General features: G+C 39.0%; 1 protein-coding gene across 1 annotated transcript; it reads right to left on the reverse strand.

Annotated features, from left to right (window-relative positions):
- Positions 1-13,738: 13,738 nt before the first annotated feature.
- Positions 13,739-17,013, reverse strand: LOC147633929 (uncharacterized). The gene is made up of 3 exons (XM_086804995.1): positions 15,456-17,013; positions 14,822-15,181; positions 13,739-14,695 (listed from the first exon to the last, which is right to left on the reverse strand). The coding sequence occupies exons 1-3, from the start codon at positions 16,101-16,103 to the stop codon at positions 14,207-14,209; spliced, it is 1,497 nt and encodes a 498-aa protein (XP_086661121.1). The 5' UTR covers positions 16,104-17,013; the 3' UTR covers positions 13,739-14,206.
- Positions 17,014-20,444: the final 3,431 nt, after the last annotated feature.

Genomic DNA, 20,444 nt, shown 5'->3' on the forward strand with positions numbered 1-20,444 from the left:
ATATAATTATATAATTATATTATTAAAATACATATTAATAATAGATATATCATATTAAAGGGCCCACACTAAATGTTGACACCCTATTATTAGTAACTTCCCTACTAGGTGAATCGAGATAAGTTATAACGATACGAGAGTGTGCTACAAATCATGATTCTGCGAATCGGTTGGGCTTGGTCTTCTAGTTGCCAAGAAGAGAGAGCCGTGGAAGCCCCTACTATGGTTTTTAAGAACTAATGGAAGCCCCTGTTATTGAGTCCAAGCTTGCTTTGCTAATCCCTGCTATGGTAACCACTTGAGCCACCCCACCTCATCTCTTGGGCTTGAACTGGCCATAGTTCTTTTCAACGGTCTCTCCATAGTCCTCATAGAGGTATCGTTTGTAAGTTTTCTCTGTACTTCATTAAAGTATTAGTTAAAGCTGCATTACATTAATACCAATTTTATTTCCATAGGTAGCAACTTTTAAGCTCTATTTCCTTCAAGGCAGGCAAAGTGGAGATGGTTCACCTTCCTCTATTTCACTTGCTCTTGCAACACACACCCTAAAGCTCTATTTCACTTGCTCTTGCAACACACACCCTAAAGCTCTATTTCACTTGCTCTTGCAACACACACCCTAAAGCTCTATTTCCTTCAAGGCAGGCAAAGTGGAGATAGTTGGTTCACCTTCCTTGATTTCACTTACTCTTGCAACACACACCCTGATTCCATATTTCTGAGGTAAGCCCCCTAAACCCCCTCTCCAAAGAAAATACTAGAAATATAAACATTGTATTTAACATCAAAATTCACATATTTTGATAAATTTGGGCTTGTAACAAAGTAAACTTATGCCTGCCTATCAATTGGTTTTAATCTCCATGGTACATGACGAGTGAAATTTCTAGGAGAAGAGAATGCTCTCCAATAGCATACGTGAAAGATTGAGATTTTTTTTTACCTAAAAGATTGAGAATGCTTTCCAATAGCATACATGAAAGATTGAGATTTTTAAAAAAAATACATAATAGATTGAGATATTTGTTTTTTTGTTATCAGGAAAGATTGTTCAATCAACTTTATTTGAGATGCTGCATGGATTCACAAGAAAGGACACCCGAGTCAAAGAAAAGGAAGAGAGGTTCCAAGCATGCTTCAACAAATGGTTCAAAATGTAGTAGCAAAAGTAGAGAATGAGAGCCTTGCACAGAAAAATGGTGCCACTAGTGATGAAGAGGCTAATCATCATCGAAGAGCACTAGCTCAACACTAGTAGAATGGAACAAATCTTGGACTACGGTTTTTGATGGGGTTTACTTTGACAGGACTACGGTTTTTGATGGGGTTTACTTTGACAGGATGTAGCCAAAATCTTTTGTACCTTGTGTAAGCAAGATAAAAAGTGCAAAAGAAGCAAGCGAATTTTGGAAATCTAGTTCCATCAATATCCAACATAGTGCACTTATAGATCATGCAACGATCAAAGCCCATCAAGAAGCATCCTATTTTTTTGGAAAGCAGAAGTGGTAATCACTAAAACTTTGGCTAAGAATACAGATATAGAGCTGATATTGCTATTTTAAATTTATCTGCATCCACATTCCATTTATCCAAACAAGATCTTGCCTTTACTAAGTTCACGTTTATCTTGGAGCCACGTATCATGTGGCCAAACAAGATCTTGTTGTCTTGGAGTTGCTATCATTTTGTGAGTGTCCTTCTCAACCTAAAAGCTTGTATCATAATGATAAAGCTTGAAGGGATATATCTACAAGATAAAGAAGTCTCCCTTTTTAAGTCTCCCATTTTAAGTCTTCTTATGGATGAGTCGACTGACATTGCAATCACATAACATTTGATTGTGTATGTTTCTTACTTGGATGATTTTGAGCCTGCCACTATTTTTCTAGGTCTACACATAGGACTAGTTTTTGTGTTTCTGATATAGTAAAGCAATCACCTATTGCACAACATATAGGTGAAGATCATGAATTTTATAGCTTCCTTGTTTTCAGAGAGGTTGAAAAGGACTAACATGTCAATAATTTGCCACCATGATCATGATCATGACCATGATTCATGGATACATGTCTTCTACTTCGTGTTCTTCTTGATGAAAGCCTTGAAAATCACCTTGATTTCTTCTTTAATCACTTTACCAATTGGTAATCTTCTTCAAGGATCCTTGGTTGTATACTTTCAGTGCTCCATCATATTCTTGATCATTATGCTTTAATCTTCAATCAATTGCATTATAGCATGTGTATCCATCTTTTCCACATGCAAGTAGATACATGTTCACAAAAAGATACAAGGAACACACTCTAACATAAATTTTGAGGCTCCAATTCACTGATGTGAAATTGGACATGCAAGTCGATGCATGTTCACAAAAAGATACAAGGATCACACTCTAACACAAATTTTGAGGCTCCAATTCACTGATGTGAAATTTCGTCAATTTTAAAATTAAAAATTATCATAATTAATGAAGCATTAAATCATATATGTCACATTATCAATTAAAGAAAGCATTGACGAAGGTACAAATTGCACACTTTCGAAGAACTCAAACTGCATAAGTGATTCCTTAGAAAATCTCACTCCTCTCACTCCCACTATCACTCTACTCTCACTCTCACTCTCAATTGCAACCACATGAAGAGTCACAATCTTGCCTTAGAAGTGTTAGCTAAAAGAATTTGGTTCCATATTGGCAAAATTAATTATTTTATCAACCTTTGTTGGCATTTATACCTTTGTAAAATTTCATTGCAATATTTTTATAACAACTTTGTAAGTGATTAGCTTTAATAGTGGGTCCACAAATTTGTAAAAGCCAATATACATTTAAATTTGTTCCTTTCTTTGGTAGCATAGGAACCTTATTCAACTAGAAAAATAAAGCCTCAATTTAGAACCTTATTAGAAGTAAAAGATGTACGTTTTTTAAATTTAAATAAAATATCAAGAAAAGGTAGTTTGGGTGGTTAAGAAATGCACGACTCATGAAAAGAGGTTGTATCTTTTCTTTTATCCCTCTCTTCCACTTTCTTGCTTCTTGCATCTCATCTCTCAAGCTATGTGTGCAACAATGTCTCCTTTTAGTGATGGTGTGAGTGAACAAGATCAAGAAAGAACCATAGCTTTGTGTGTGTGTGCAATTTTTGGCCATTTTTTGTGTGAATTACCTTCTTTATCTCCTTCCCAAAGCTTAGACCCAAATTTGAGCATATATTTTGCTAGCTTTTTATACATAATTTCAAACTACAAAAAGAGGGATCTTCGTACTCTCCATTGGTGTGATAAGATTCCTTCGCACTCGATGCTAGGGCATATGTTTCATACCTATGGCTCAAATAGATTTCCCTAGTGTCTCATGATTTGGCCACCCTCAACAATGAGACATCCTTACAACTAAGATAAAAGTATGAGAGTGAAGCCATCCTCCTTACACCTAAAATGGGACTTCCTTTTACAGCAACAATGAGACTTCCTTTCACCTAAGATAAAAGCATAACAGTGAAGCCATACTCCTTACGACTCTCTTTAAGAAAGTGCTTGTGCTCTTTATTTTAGATATATATTTTTTTATCTTTAAGAAAGTGCTTGTGCTCTTTCACATTGGCATCTCATCTTCTTCCAGTTGCCTTTGATAAAGTGTAATGTCTTCCCGCACTTTACTTTTGTTTACTAAAATAATACATACTATGAGGTTTGCACATTTATACCACTTGTCTTCTTCCATAAGGGGAGACTAAATACCATCAAGGCCTAGATCGGGTAGTTTTTAACAATTCCCTCGACATACTCTTCAGCAAAGTGGCTATTCCAACTTCATCATTGTTAAAGGAGCCCACACTACTACAGTATGCTTTTCATATTACTAGCAAATGACTCATTGTACTCCATTTTAAGCCCAAGGAATTTGATTTATAGGCTTATTTATTAGTGGATTTCCTTACCCCCAAATATTGTGTCAAGATAGTTCCACATTGTCTATTAATGTGGATTTGGATGCTATATGATGTATGAGAATGAGTTAGCTAGCCAAAGCGCAAGGATGAATAGTACCTCCTTCTAGTACTCAGGTGTGTATGTGGTTAGTATGGTATGTGTGTAGCTGGGTGAAATTGTCGTGTGTGCGACTGGGAATGGAATAAGACCTCATGCAAAAAAATAGTGCCGACATGCTAATTTCTCTTTCTTTATTCACCATTACTAGGGCATACATGAGTGAGTGTATGTGTGCGTGTGAATCACCTCTTCATGTGTATAAGGTTATTGAGATAACCCTAAAGGCACTAAGTAGCATGCGGTTTTGAGGGTTGTAACCCTAAAACATGATTGATCTCCGACCTTGAGTGGGGAAGAAGGATGAAAAGGCTAGTAAAGGAGTCAAACTTGTGTGTCTATGAGAGGCAACCTCTGCTTCAGAGGGCCGTTCGAGCTACTGCTTGGAGGTAACAGCCATAGTTGCTGTGCCATTGTCGTGTGTAAGGCTCCTATGTAGGGGCGATGCTATGCTCAAGAGAATTGAGCCTCAAGCAAGCTCAAAGGTTTTGAAGCTCTGTTGGGCATATAACATAGATAGTAGGGAGAGGAGAAAGAAAATTTAGCAATTGGCCTAGCCCTAAACTAGCTACACACCCACCATGTTTGTATGTGTCTTAACCATCTAATGAAAGACCACTCAAAGGTGACTTGATAACCATGAGCAAAATAATGTTGGATCAAACACTAAACACAATCTACTTTGTGAATCATTTGGGATTAATCTTAATTCTTATTGATGAAGAATCAATAAGAATTAAGCTTAATCCCAAATGATTCGCACTGTAGATTCAACACATCAACTCATATTGCCAACCATACTCTCTCTTCTACATGAGGGTTCCCAAAGTACATCCTTATATAGCTCAATCATCTATACTTGGCACACATGCATCTCTTTGAAATCCACACACCCTCCATGTGACTAGCACAAACCTTGTGATTCGAAACACTATCCATGTGGCTAGCCCATGTGAACCAGTACATCATCCATGGTGGCAAAGACAATCTCTGCCCTTTTTCACATCTATATTCATCTCTTAATCTTGATCATGATTAACCTTTGTTCCAAACGAACCATATAACTTGAGCATATCCAAAGAACCATGCTCCCTCCCCGTCACCACATCTCCAACATTAGGCTTTTCTCCATGAAGATTATATACCAAAGCTTAAAAAAAATATTTGTTGCAATATACTAAGATAACTATATACAAGATACATCTATGTATTGAAATATTTTCCAAGGGTCATATTTGTTGCAATAATACCAAAGCTTAAAAAAATATTTGTTGCAATATAGTAAGATAACCATATACAAGCTACATCTATGTATTGAAATATTTGCCAAGGGTCATATTTTACCCAATTACACTAATTTCAAAATCACAACGTTTTGCTTAGATGCCTACAAGAACTCAAAAACAAGTTTGCAAATGTAAGAAATGGATGTAATCAATTGTTCTTAACCCTTCACTCATTCGTTTACATATCATACCAAGACTCATACCAAGACATGGCTATTGGATTTAAGCAATCTTGGGTGTGGGACTTGCACTTAGTAGACACACTTAAATGAAGGATTATTGAGAGAGAGAGAGAGAGAGAGAGAGAGAGAGAGAGAGAGAGAGAGAGAGAGAGAGAGAGAGTGAGTGAGAGAGTGAGTGAGAGAAAGAGAGCATGAAAGTGGAGAAAGAAGAGGAATTATAAGGAGAGAGAAAAAAGGAACCTGATTTGACATTTTTCTTGATCTAATTTTTTTATGCTTTTTTCCATTTCATTTTATATTTATTTAAATTATTTCCTTAAGCAAATAAAAATGCTCACTAAGATTTACCACTTGTACAAAGGCAACCCAAAAACTTCTCAACCATAAAAGCCTTGACTTTGAATCTATCCCTTGACCTCTTTGATCTCTGAATCTCATTAGTTCTTTCAAAGAGGTGACAAATTAGCTAAAGAGGAGAAAGAGGATTCCAAACTAGGCCATGATGCATAAGGCTAAAGCTTATTGGTGGGTCTCTCTCTCTCTCTCTCTCTCTCTCTCTCTCTCTCTCTCTCTCTCTCTCTCTCTCTCTCTCTCTCTTAAGTTTTAGATAGAGACTCAAGGGAAGTAGAGAATTTTATGGAAAGTGAACTTCATCTGAATGTAAAGAGTTTATAGCATATATGAAAGAACTAAAAAATAATATCCTTCACACTTTCACTTTGTATAACGTTAACTACAACAACTAACCTCTAAGATGTCAAATGACAAGGAGTCGTGCTATGTTCTCCTATTTGTGAGTGCTACAAATTTTACCAATTCTCAAAATTCTATAAATGATAGTTGGATTTATCGCTTTGTGAAGTATTGAAAATTAAAAGAATACTTAGTAATTTTTATTCAAGTGCATATGTAAATAAAATTACAGTAGTTTAAATTTGTCATAAATTAAGTTCATTGGTTTAACATTCCATCAATATGGCATCTATTTTAGTTTATAACATTTCATCTTATATAGCCACTCAATTTTCTTATCCTCAAACCATGCAATGATATTCCAAATTCTAACCAATTTGTTCCAAAACTTCTCGTTTAAATTTGATCACTATAATTCCTATGATTTGTTTTTGTTTTTCAAGCCAGGGTCAAAGATGAGCGGACTCATTCTGAGACTCGAATAGAGAAACACTTTTGTCATTAGCTGCGTCGTCTCTCCAGCCATAGAGACAGTTTCTCTACTATACTTCCTATGAGTGCTAGAAAGTTGTAAAGAATAGCCTGTTTTCTATATCCATGCAACTTTTAATCCCAATCCTTCTTTCTAGCATCGTTAAATCCCTTCTCATTAACTTGAGCGAAACAACAAAAATTTCACCTCATTAGTTTGAGAGAGAAAAACATAAATTTCATAGTAAATAAATAGCCCTATTACTCAAACTCCTCGTGCCGTCCATATTGGTGTTTTATTATTTCCCCTATCTTCTTGCTCTATATTGTGCATACTGCAAGAGAGTGGCTAGATGTAGTAGATGCACTCAATCAGAGCACCATGATTGCACTCATAATGGAGTACACACATAGCTTTTCAAATGCAAGAGGTAACCCTAAAAGCTTGCTCTAGGCAAGAAGATGACCAAGATTGGTAATATGACAAAAAGGTAATGAGATTTACAAAAGCTACCCTATAAGTGACTTATATAGTCACTTACTCCTAAGACCATTCATACTAGGGCTGCCCATAAACCCAAGTCCTATGTCCCAAAAGTATGTGCCTAGGCCCTCATCCGACATGTGCATGTGTAGCTCAACCAAGCACATAATCTCCTACATTACAAACCATCCCTTCCTATGATGATTTCATCCGTGAAATCAAAGGGTGGTCATGCAAAAAGCCAAAAGTGATCCATAACATATGGAGTCGTAGACCATAAAAGATATCTACCTATCCATGATCCCATACAATAAACCAAGTCACCACCAGGATCAAATGGAAACCACAAATGTCAATGCACAAATAGCACGAACATCATAAGGTCCTCGTAGCCTCCTGGATCAAATGGAAAACTATAGAGACCAAGCTATAAAACACAATGCCACCTGGATCAAAACAGTGATGTAGCCATGCATCCTGAGTCCTCACATAATGTCGTGAGTCCCAAGAACTAGCGATCCATATAGACACGTGCATGACCACATGTACCGAAGGAAGATCCATGCAATGATCCACCGAGATAATGGTCCAAATAACCATGTGGATCAAAGAGAACTTCATGAATACCATCATTAATAGTGATAGAAATCATAATAGCATTGATCAATCAGCTGAAATAAAGTGACCACTAAAAGTGCCAGCATCCAAGGAAAACTCAGTCACCCAATAAACCATAAGTGTAAGCAAGACCTATCTCATAATCAAGAACCATGCATCCCAAGTGACATGTGATGCATCCGCTGAAAGTAAATACCTTGGTTCCATAGACCATCCATAAGGGTCATGCCGACATCCACATATACTAAATGAACGTGCCTCATAGGCGGGATCATGAGCAAACGGATGGCCTCATCATATATATAATCCCTCAAATGATCCAAGCCATGGTCCACTATATCAATGTCTCCTTGAACATGATCCACATGTGTATAACCACCATCATGAGGGAAGGAGTAGAGTAATAGTGCATAAAACACTATTAAGCTTCTACAAAGGGGGAGTTTCTATTTATAGGAAAAAATGAGCCTCTAACCAAGCAAACTGATTCTAAAATTTACCATATCAGTTTGGTCAATTTTTGACCATTTTTGGGTCAGTTTAGCTTACTTTTTGGAACTAGACTTGAATTAGGAGAGAGGAGAGATGAAATATCTCATTATTTGAGAGTTTAAAACTCCACCACACATGTGAAATAGGCGCCTCCTTCATGAGGGGGAATCCCCACTCTGAGAGGTGTCAAAAATTCATTTTTTTAGTATTTCCTTTGGTCCTTAGTCCACTCTTCATCTTATGTGAGTATTTACTCATTTTTGGGGGGTTGTTCTTTATTTCTTCAATTTATCTCCTCCCTACATTTGGATTAATCTGATTGGTCCCTCAGAACCTTAATCTAAAATTTTCAAAAAATCTAGACCCTTAGGCTAAGGTCTTTTTAGCAGATTATATTTATTTCTAATGCACCTTAGGAAATTCTTTTTAAACTTTTGTTTCGAGGGAATTTATTTTAATAAGGATATTTTTCCATCCAAAGATATCTAAAAACTGAGTTACCTCTCTCTAGAATATTTTCTCTCTCTAGGCCAAAACAGGTAGAAACAAGATCATTTATTATTCTGAAAAGGGGATTGATTTACAAGGGAAGATACTGGACATCTTAAGGGGCTGGGGAGGAATCTTACAGTTCCATTTGACCATATATGCATCAATCCTCACTCTTCAAGTGTCTTTAAAGCATTTTATTGCCAAATTTGACATGACCTTTGTGCATTGGCAATCAAATCTCAATACAAATCAATACATTGTCTTTCCCATTAGTGTACAATGGCTACCATAGCCTCGACATTTACCAATGAAGAGTTGTCGATGGAGAGCTTTTCCTTGCCGATCTCCCAGCGGCCAAGCCTTCTCACCCTCTTACCGAAGTTTGAAATCTAATGGCAAGAGTTGAGGCCAAGTCTTCACCACCAAGTACCTAATCCTCCTCCTCTACCATGGCACTCATGGCAAGGAAGATTTAAAAACACTCTCCCCCTTTCCCTCTTCTCCTTATTGCCAAGGGTACCCTTTCCGCATTTCTATCTAGCTTGAATGGAAATAGCTTTTCAAAATGAAATGGGATAGGATAGAGGTTCACTTACCATAGCTTGAACTCATGCAATACGACATTCATTTCCACCATTTTCTCCAATGGCTTGATCCATAAGCATATGGCATGCTTCCACTTGCAAAGCCTCTCACCATAGGCTCAAATAGTTAACAAGAAAAAATTTCATAGGCAACATATGCAGTCTCAATGCTTTCAATGCTTGATTTCCTTCACAAATGCTTGCAAGTAAATGCTTCAAGAAGGCATGAAATCACTAATGATCACCAATGCTTCAAAAGCCTTCAAGAAAGCATATGCATCTTACGAAGGCTCTTGGGAAATAAAATTGTAATGGCACATGAAAAAAAACTTGCTCCACATTTTTGCAAGCTTGCCACACATCAATATGTGATTATGGTTTATTGCTAAGGTTGTAGGGATATGAATTTGACCATGAAATCCTCATATGCATACTCTTATCCATAACACATGGGGTTTTGTCCATTTTAGAGTTTGCACTATCCACCATTGAAGCCAAAATCTTGCAAGAGAACTCACTTACCCCCATTTGAATGCCTCAAGATGCCATGTGCTTGCCTTAACCTCTTTGTAGAGCTCTCCTTTTTAACACATATGGCAGTATCATAGAACCCAAAAAGATCCATCCACTCCATGATTGCAATTTGTATAAGCACAAGCTGTGCAGTTGAGTGTACATGTCAACCAGTATGTTGGTGGCAACAACCATCATCAAAAAACTAACAAATTTTTCGGAGCATAGTTTACACCTCTGGGCTTTGAAATTCAACAACAAATTGTAGGTAAAATACTGATCGATTTTTGAGTCTGTTTGACTACCCAGAGTCACAAGGTTCAAATTAGCCAATTGGCCATTGATTTTCAAAACTTTTGGAGGCCTCAGAATTCATAATCCATCTATAGCATACTTTAGCTTATCTTAAACCCTAAACTCAAAGTGTATCTTAGATTTATAGCTTGGAACATTTTTTGGAGAGTTTGATTGCAGAGATGACATTTCATTGAGATTTTTTTTTGCTTAGAAAACAAGCAGTAAAATCAACCAAGTTTTGCACATAGCCCCTAGAGGATGTTATAATTCATTTATACATTTTGGGAGAATCAATCATATCTACAACTCCATTTTAAAGCATTTTTCTTTAGAATAGTCTAGGTAAAACACTTCAAAAATTAAAGCATAGGCATGATTTTGGACATCTTTAAATGTTCCAGACACTTCCATGTACGCTCAAGGAGAATGTTTTTTGCAAGCGTCCGTATGCGAGCTTTTTAAAAAAGTTACAAGCTTTTTTTGAACTCTAGACCATTGGGGGGGACTTTTTAAAGGAAAGAAGAAGCATACTTTTAAAAAGAACGACTCAAGGAGTCCTAAAATTCCATCATTAGATTTTTTTTAAATTTAAGCGTAGAATTTGGCACTTTTGACATCCGAAATTAGCTCGAAAGGCCAAAAAATGGTAGAATCAACTGTAAACACACCTATGTTCCGACCATTTTTATCTGGCTCTGATGTTCTAGAAAGAGGTGCTACCAACCCATGAACCGTCGACATGTTCTAGAAAAAGGAGTGCTACCAGCCTGTGGACCGTCAACGTCCACGGGCTAGCAACACCCCTTTTTCTAGACCATCAGAGCAATGCTAACGGTCCACGAGCAGGCAGCACCCCTTTTTCCATAACATCAAAGCTGGAGAAATCAAACGCTGACAGTCCACGAGCTAGCAACAGCCCTTTTTCTAGACCATCAGAGCAATGCTAACGGTCCACAAGCTAGCAGCACCCCTTTTTCCAGAACATTAGATCCAGATCAAACGCTGACAGTCCACGAGCTGGCAGCACCCCTTTTTCCATAACATCAAAGTTCGAGAAATCAAACGCTGATGATCCACGAGCTGGCAGCACCCCTTTTTATAGAACATTTGAGCCGAAGAAAGATGGTCAGAACATAGCATGTTTACAATCGATTCTTCCAATTTCGAGCCTCTTAAGCTCATTTTTGATGCCAAAAGTGTAAAATTCTACAATCTTTCAAAAAATTCTATTGTATGTATCTAAGCCCCCCAGAGTCTCTTAAATAGTGTAGCCACTCAAATAATGTAAGTTGTGTAAACATCTTGAGTGATAGGTAAATATTTTGTTGCTATGGTGTTTATCTTGATGCTATAAACTTGGTATGATAATCTTGAGAGTTGGAATAAAGCTCACATGCAAAAGCTCTCAAAAAAATCACACTATGTTCAAGTGACAAAGAGAATGTTCTAATGTGAATTAGAAGGTTGACCTTTGAAACCTTATATTGCTCGTTCATATTTCCTCAAGTAAACTTTTTTTGGTATATCGCTAAATGTATTGCCTTGCTTTTTTCCAACGTTTCTACGCTAACCAGGTATATAACTTATTGCAATTACATGTCTCGCTTAGACTTGTATTCACTTTACCAATCAAAAATGACTAGTACGGCCTAGAGACCCTACTCCTTACCCATACACCCTTATGTAACTTCCAACCTAACTCTTTAACGCCTTTTTGCAAAATTAACTTATGATTTTGCATTTTTTCACTCATTGTAGGGAATAGGGCCCTAAATCTCCTCTTTCATATTAATTAATTAAGATGAGTGAATCGAACTTTAATGAGCGTGGAGATCGAACCTTAGCGAACGAAATATAACCAAAAGCGAACGTGGAGGTCCAACCTTAGCTAAGGAAGTATAACCGGAATAGTAACGTCATGATTTTTCAGGAAGTTTCTAATAACCGCCTCAAAAGGAAATAAAATCGACTCTTCGACTTAAGAGGGAGGAGTAAAGGTGTGCGAAGAGAGAAGGGTGTGGAGGTGGAGGCGAGGCGCTGAGAGGGAGCCATGGGGGCTGCAAGAAAAACCATAGAAATATTAAGGCTTAATTAATTAATCAAGCTAGATATGGCTTATTAACTTATTAATATATTTAGTGCCTGAATATGTTATATGTTTTGTAATAGTGTCGTGCCATTGGAGGTACATTAGGCCTCTCATACAAGAAAAATCATAGCAGAGGTGTTGAAGAGCTAAAGAAATATGTCCAAGAGCCGACCCACACAGCATAACCATGTGCAGAACCCATGTTCAAATGTTCAATCTGTTCAAAAAACATTATAGTCCAACTAACACTAATTTGTTACGAGTGCTAATTCTTCAAAACTCTCCCTTCATAACTTTTTGAGGCAAAAACTCATGTACCCTATCGGCTGTAGATCAGATCAAGCACACCAGAAAGCTGACTTGACATCTGTCCCTTCTTCCATTCATTACAGCTGTGGAGCATATTGTAACAATGCTTTTGATAGAGTAAACGTTTTGATAGAGTGAACATTTCCATAGGTACAGAGCTGCAAGTGACATTTAATAGTGAGGACCACACCATCGAGCCTTACTCTCTTTTCATACAGAGTTGTGGAACATTGTTGCTTAATGGTGAGAGGATTGGAATAAGCCATTGATGTACTGCTCTTACCATAGAGGGACTAAGTGGAAGAAGGCATATTCTGTGTAAGGTGTACTTATCAGCTCTAGTATATATCCTGCAGGACGCATTACTATCTATTATTCTTCTTGAAAACATAAAAATTCCAAAGTTTACTTTTGACAATCAGAATAGTTCATGCTGCAGCTGCATACTTTTGACAATCAGAATAGTTCATGCTGCAGCTGCATCAATTTGATGATTTTCACTAGGCGTCAGGTCCCTTCTCCCTACCCTCCGTTTGAGAGGTGCTTTTGGCGAGAGAGAATGGTTCAGGATGCAGCTCCATTTGAGAGGTGCTTTCGGCAAGAGACAACGGGACACAAGCTAGTTACTCAGGCAGTCACTCCAGATAAGAGCAGGCTCAATTCTGTCAGTTTCACCCTCCACATCTCCCGTGTAAATAAAATTTATTGAGAACTTGCAAGAAGCACAGCAAGAGTTCATATTTAAAAAGTGCATTCCATCTAAATTTGCCTGCCCGAGATTTAGCTCACTGCGTTCAGGAAGTTCCAAAAATCTTATGGGACTCAGCAAATGGAGACATCACCTACCAGGATGCCGGGCTACAAAACTTGATTTTGACATTTTTGTTGCCATGGTCTACATCATTGGACTCCAGCTCATATATCCACCTTGTCTAAAACAAGCCCTTGTACCCTCTTGTTCTCACAAGGACAATCAAATTGGTGTAGCCAAATTCTACTTTAAGCTACACGGGACTTTTCTTCTCAACTACTACTCTCCTCTCTCTAAGACAATTAAATCAGTACAAGCTGGCATGGAGTCTAAATGTCTTGTGTACTTTGATCAGAGAGGCCTTGTGCAGAAAAAACATTTGCAAGTATTTATAAACAGGATGCTGAAACAAGGAGAGTACTGGAAAAAAAAACACTTAAAAACACAAGTGCAAAAAAAGGAATAATAATACACCAAAACTAAGTTTTCTTCTAGAAGATCCTACACTCCCCGATCTATCTGAGACAGAAATAGAGAAGATGTTTAAAGTACAATAATTCATTGGGGTGAGAGCACAATGCATTCTGCACTCCTTGGCTCTTTCACTTTCACATGATCCAAATAAGTTACCCAGCAAGAGAGGGAGCCTGACCTCATAAGTCATGCATTCGTTATGCTGTAGCACAAGAGACTCTGAGCACAGTTCAGCAAGAGACTCAAAACTCTAGCATCAACTACTAGGAAACAAATCCAGCTTCCAAAATCATCCAAAATGACTTACTCTGATGAAATCTGCACAGTACTTAAATATACAATGACATTAGAACCCGCGATATGTCATCCGCGGCATCATGAGCCCAGCCGTCCAGTAAAATCACCATGGCACCTAGTAGACAAGACCACACGAAAGATGCATCAGCAGCACAGCTGCCTCCTCCTCATCTTTCGCAAATACTCTACTTACAGTTCGATGCTCATCCATGGGTGCTAGCTTCTTAAGCTTGGACTGAATAGGAGCACAGCCATAAATCTTCTTCAAAGAAGCCGGTCCAGAGTGCACATTCCAAGTACCAGAGCTGTCTCTATTTAGCCCCTGCTTGAGCTCACCTTGGTCTCTTTTGACTACTAGCTGGTGCCACTTGCTTTTCTTCTGTTGCCGATAAACCGCATCAGTAACAGCTGATTTGAGACCCATCTTTGGGGGCCTGGAAGGTTCACAAGTAGATAGTAGAGAGTTCTGTTTGCGTTTCAAAGGCCTGGTGAGAGATTTTGAATCACGGCCCACTAGAGGAGACACCATAAGGTCAGAAGACTCACTTTGGCCAGGAAATGATCTGTACTTCTTGAATCGAATGCCACAGGCATTGCACAGCGACTGTATGAAGGGTAAAAAGCAATGTTACATACATCAATACTAGCTACCTACAAGCATGGGTAGAACTACCAAGACAAACATGACTGCCTTGAAACAATAAAATTAGCTGTAAGCGTATATACATACCTTAGGGCCCTGCGGACCACTTCTCCACATCGGTGTCTTTGTTGTTCCACATAAAGAGCAGGCCTTAGGCACAGGATGCTGGACAATGTATGCAGCTTGAGGGGAACTTTCACAATAGCTGTCACGAGACCTATTCTCTATAGTAGCTTCAATGCTCCTTCCTTTCTCTAGCACGCCAGCCAATTGATTGGAGCACATTGTCAACCTCCTAGGACTAGGAGATGCTTTTCCATCACCCAACTTCTCCCTATCATCTGTGCATACTGTCTCCAAACGACGGGCAGGGCAACTACAAGCTTCCACCTCTGCACGAATATCAGCACATATGCTCTCCCAGGCAGGGCGGATGAACTTGCCATGCTGAAAACCCACATAAAAATAAATGTCAAGGCAATCAAAACTAGCCAAAAAAATTTGACGAGGATCACTGTTCTTCCATTCAATATCCTTAAATGCCATACACTAGCCTGGAACCATAAGCAAACACTAACCTTCCATCCTAAGCAACTGAATTTAATGTATAAACGGATAGACAGAGAAATGCACTTTAACAGAACAACAATAGAGAGGTAGATGCTAAATTTCGGTCATGACTACTAAGCCATAACGGACAGAGGGTGAAAATGTAACTGACCTGTGTATGATGAGGATGCCCCTTGTCCGCAATCGACACTGGCGAGTCTTCCATAGATGTAGACAGAAGATCGTCATCCCTGTGAGAGCTTCCAGAGGGAAATGACTCCGCTGGATCTGCTTCTGATGCAGCGAGGGAAGGCTCGTGATAAGGCTTACTTTCAAACTCTGAAACTACATTAAGGGAGACAGAACGGGATGACGAAGTAGAAGGATGGGCGTCTCGACCAGGTAACCTGGCTAACAAATCGACACCATCAGGCCGTACATAAGTATCCTGCACAGCATCCATGTGCTCCGTCCCCCCATTAAAAGCCATCGGATACGGCGAAAGAGGAGGACTTGCCTTGCAGAAATGAGATGGGGGGCTCAGAGACTCTGCGCAGGTAAAACTGGAATGTTTACCTGTTGCTGCTCCAGCGTCCCCGTATCCAGAGCTAGGTGCAACAGGAGAAGGGGGGCTCCACTGCGAACTGTCTATGCCTTTCATAGAAGCTCTGTTCGCATGACGGGAAGATGCAGGGGAAGAAAACAAAACGCTGCTCTTGCTCTCGCACGCTTGGCTTTCCTTCTGCGTCTGCATCAGCCAGAACTTCTTGATGTGGCCATGGCCACACACTCTGGACAGGTGAGAGGGCGCCTGCAACATTGTAGATAAGCTCGACGCTTGGTGTAAAGCTTAAATCTCTTCCTGATTCCTGTCGGAGATAGCACCACAGAGACGACTACGACTCACAATGCTCCCAACTGCGCTGGAACAGAGGTCGACCAGAAGGAAGAAGCCATAGCCAGGATGGAACAAACTTGGACAAGAGCATTGTCAACTCAAAAGTTCACTGTCGACTGAAGATGGCGAGAAAAGGAGGAATTCATGGATCTGCGGACAGCAGAGCAAATTGTGCAGGCTATGAAGGCAACGGACAGCTTGACTGTGAGAAAAAGTGTTGAAATGCAGACACCGTTACGAAGCTGGGGTAAGTGATAAGGAAGCGCAGTCTCAGGGTCACACAGAAACCGTTCGAGGGGCTAGGGCTAGGGCTAGGGTTTAGGAAGTGCACAGAGAGAGAGTAGTTGCAAAGCTAGGGTTAGGGTTTTGAAAACGCAGAGAGGTAAGGGAAGGGGGTGCAGAGCCTGATAACAGAACGTACAGATAAGAGAAGGCAGTGCAAGTGATCACAGAATCACAGTGAAGGCATAAATTAGGGCTAAGTTTGCAGAAGAGAGAGAATGTAGAGAGAGAGAGAGATAACCTAGAGAGAAGAGAGAGAAAGCGAAGTCCAATCACGGATACCGCTAAATTTAGAGGCAAGCCAGCCTACTGCCCGCCGCTAAACTTAGCAACTACTTTTGACAAAACTTGGCGGCGCCGCTTGCTGAAACTCATTTACACCGTCCGATCTTGGCTCGCCCCTCAAATACCGTCGATTCTTGGACCTTACCCCTTCGTCTATGCTGACGGTCAGCGCACTTTTTAGGGTTTCGGAGCAGGTCCCATCCTGGCCGTCGAATCCAGCTTCCAAAGACAGCCGTCAATCATCGCCTGAAATATCTATTCTCCAAAAACTTGAACCCCAAGAAATCCTTAATTTATCCTCCCGCCTTGGGTATCCATTTGAATGTTATTAGGTGGGCTCTAGTCTAAATTCCTTTAAATTTAAATTCCTTATTAAGGTTATTAAGGATTCTTGGGAATCTAGGAAAATTACCTCTTTAGGTACCCATCCTCCTCGGAAAAAAAAAAGGGTTAAATGATATTTGTGGACCTTGGTTGCGCTATTTGTAGGGAACCTTCTTCTTGCTAAAGCTCTATAAATGGTAACCTTTAAGAATCTCTTGTCTTTCTTTTGAGTAGACATTAAATTCGAACATTAACGTCTTCTATAGCTCACACGATTACTAGAAACCTGGTGGACCACATAAATATGAAATCTTTTAAAAAATTCATACGGAGAGCAAACCTAATCTTGGCTTTGAAGAGATGCACGCTATACATTCTCCGCATCTATGTTCGCTCGTCACCATAGGCAACCATTGTCCCTTGAAAGGAGAACATCTGGCTATCATGTGTTTGTAAAACCTCTCTCATAAGCTTTAGCTGGACACCACCACATTAGGTTTGCATCATACTATAGGGCCATACCACTTAGAGAGATGCAACAAGCTTCTTATTATTACATTACCATAGGTGTGACTGTTATGTACAACATCGACTATAGCAGAATGAGTATGTCCATGATGAGTGCTAAATGTGTTGTTGTACCGACATCCTTAGAGGACAATTAGGAAAGGCAACCTGAAAAAGGAATGGACCTCAAAGATTTGCAATATTGTTTGCTATTTGTGGACCTTGGTTGTCGTATTTTTAGTAGTATTCGTTATTTGTGGCTTTGGTTACCCTATGTTTGTTGTGATGTAACCTTTAAAACAAGGGAATATTCCCTCTCTTTTTTTGGATTGGCATCATCTACTCAAATGGCCTCATCTACTCCATAGACTACAATAACGGGGAAAATTGGATAAACAAAGATAAGACAATATTTCAACTTGGATTCAAGTTGGGAAAAAATACACCAAATGCAAGGTTTTCTAGCACTACCCACTCATATGCTACCTCCAGTCAGTATTTTTTTTTTTTTGGTATTTTCATGTGCTAGTGCTACTCCACCTTTACCCCTCCTTACCATGGAAAATTTTTCTAGCTCAAAGCTCAAGACGTCGAAAGTAACTTTTTCCTTAATGCATAAAAGGTGGCTTTACACTAGTGCGTGTCCCAAGGAAGACACTTACTTGCAAACAATTGGAGGAATGAGCACCATTGCTCTTGGGTAATATTGGCCATTTATCACCAAATCTTGTCATCAATTTAGGTGCATTTAAAGTTATGTGTAGAGAGGGGAATTCTAGCAAGTCTAGAGCATATTAAAAGGTAAAGGCTATATTCTAGTTGAGGGTGACCTATTTTAAACACCTAATGTTTTGGTGGGCTTGTAAGCATTCTGTGTTTCTAAATCCTACCCCCACATTACACAAATCAAAGTTTTGAAATGGTGGGGATTTTACTTGCTTGATTAGCTAGGTAGCTAAATTGAGCCACCCATTCCTAATTGTGCTAGAATTAAGTTTGTTAGGTTTTCCTTTAAAACTTGCCATATATGAAGTGAAAAAGGAAGTCCCATTGAGCACATTTAGGGGCTTTACATAAGGCTGTTTGTCTAGTGATAGAAACCCAATTAGCAAGCCTTACATAGTTGCTTCACAAGGATCAAAATAGCTAAAATGGCATGCTCAATTTGTTTTGAGCCAATATCCTGCAATGATAAAACTATACAAATTGGACATAAGGTGGCTGTGATTAGAATTTGCCAAACTTGAGGTGATGCACCTAATATGTAAAGCCCCTTAACCAATTATAGGACCCCCTTCCCGGTCCAAGACTGCCAATAGAGCCAAGCTATAACTTGTATCTATGAAGAAATTTTAGCTAAGCAATCAAGCATGCATGTTCCTATGAACATGTCCTTTAATGTCTTACTTGGCATGATATTTGAACACATATATATACCTTTACTTTTTTCAAAAAATATCAAAACTTTTTAGTGTATGGTAGGTTGAAGGTGGGTTCAACTAAGCCCACCCTAAGTATACAATGGCCCAAACAACCATGAAGAAGTTAATTATAAAGTCAAGCAAATGTAAAAGTAGTTTTTTATGTTTCATCAAAACTATAAATTGCTTAAGACTTTTCAAATAAAGAACGTTTAAGATGTTCCTTCAAGCTTAAACACGTAATAATATTCCAAAGGTTTCTAAGATTATAACATATATTTCTTTATTTGAGAGCTTGTAAGGTTGCATTTCATTGCTCCTTGTTAAAACCCTAGAATCTCTCTAGATAATTGTTATGCATAAGCATGTATAAATCGGGCATAAACTCAACCACCCACCACCCCCGAGCCCAAGGGATGCACACATGAATTATAAATGAAATACATCATACCTCTACCTTGATGTCCCATACCATCAAGAGGTATAACTCTACCTTGATGTCCCATACCATCAAGAGGTATAACTCCAATCCATTAGCATGTAGCTATAGTGTAAAATGGTAGGTGAGTAGTTATGATTCTCTACACAAGAGAGCATAACATAACCAAGCCTCAAGCCCCCCTTAAGTGTGCCCCATGCCCCTATTATATAGGAGGGCCCTCAAGTGACTCTTGACTCTCCATTTCCCATGTGTGACCCTTGAATGCCTGACCCTAACCTTAACCCTTAAGGTTAGTCCTAACCCATGCTCCACTAGAGCTTGTTCCCATGCTCCCATGCTCACAAGCCTAATGTGGATTAGCCTCCTAGTATATGCACACATAATGTGCATATAACATACTTCCCCTCTCTCAAAACATTGCACTCTTGCAATGAAAAGAAGAAGAACTGCACTGAACAATATCAACCGACTCCTAAGTTGAATCCTCTATTTCCCTATCTTTCCACCTAAATTTAACCTCAGGGATTAGTCAACTACAAAGTTTCCTTTCCCTGAATTCAAGTACCTTATCAAGTTCACGTTGAACATAGGATAAATCTTCGACTTCAACGAGTTCTTGAGGAGTAATTGTGTTATCCTCACCTCCCAGTTTCCCTTTCAATCTATTGATATGAAAGACTAGCTGAACTCTAACATGTGGAGGTAGTTTTAAGTTCAAACGCAATTGTGCCAATCCGATGTATAACTCAAAAATGGACCACAATATCTAGGAGATAAATTCGAGCATTCTTCTATTGACAAAGTCTGAGAACCTTTAGGAACATTAAAATAAACCAACGCTCCTAGTTCAAAAGACCGAGATGAGCATCCCCTATCAGTATAAAATCGTACTCTATCCTGAGCACTCCTAATAGAATCCCGAGCTTCGGTCATTTCCTGCATATCTCGCAAGAAATCCCTCGATGCATCAAGCTCGATGTCCTTAAGACCGACATCAATAGT

Source organism: Cibotium barometz, chromosome 11, assembly GCF_041138505.1.
Source record: "Cibotium barometz isolate CiBa-2024 chromosome 11, ASM4113850v1, whole genome shotgun sequence".
Lineage (NCBI taxonomy): Eukaryota > Viridiplantae > Streptophyta > Polypodiopsida > Cyatheales > Cibotiaceae > Cibotium > Cibotium barometz.

Bases quoted from the DNA above. Each gene is read 5' to 3' on its own strand.
- LOC147633929 (XM_086804995.1), bottom strand. From the start codon at position 16,103: ATGTTGCAGGCGCCCTCTCACCTGTCCAGAGTGTGTGGCCATGGCCAC. The intron at 15,182-15,455 runs GTCAGTTACATT...GTGGGTTTTCAG, and splicing joins GGCATCCTCATCATACACAG to CATGGCAAGTTCATCCGCCC. The intron at 14,696-14,821 runs GTATGTATATAC...CCCTTCATACAG, and splicing joins GTGGTCCGCAGGGCCCTAAG to TCGCTGTGCAATGCCTGTGG.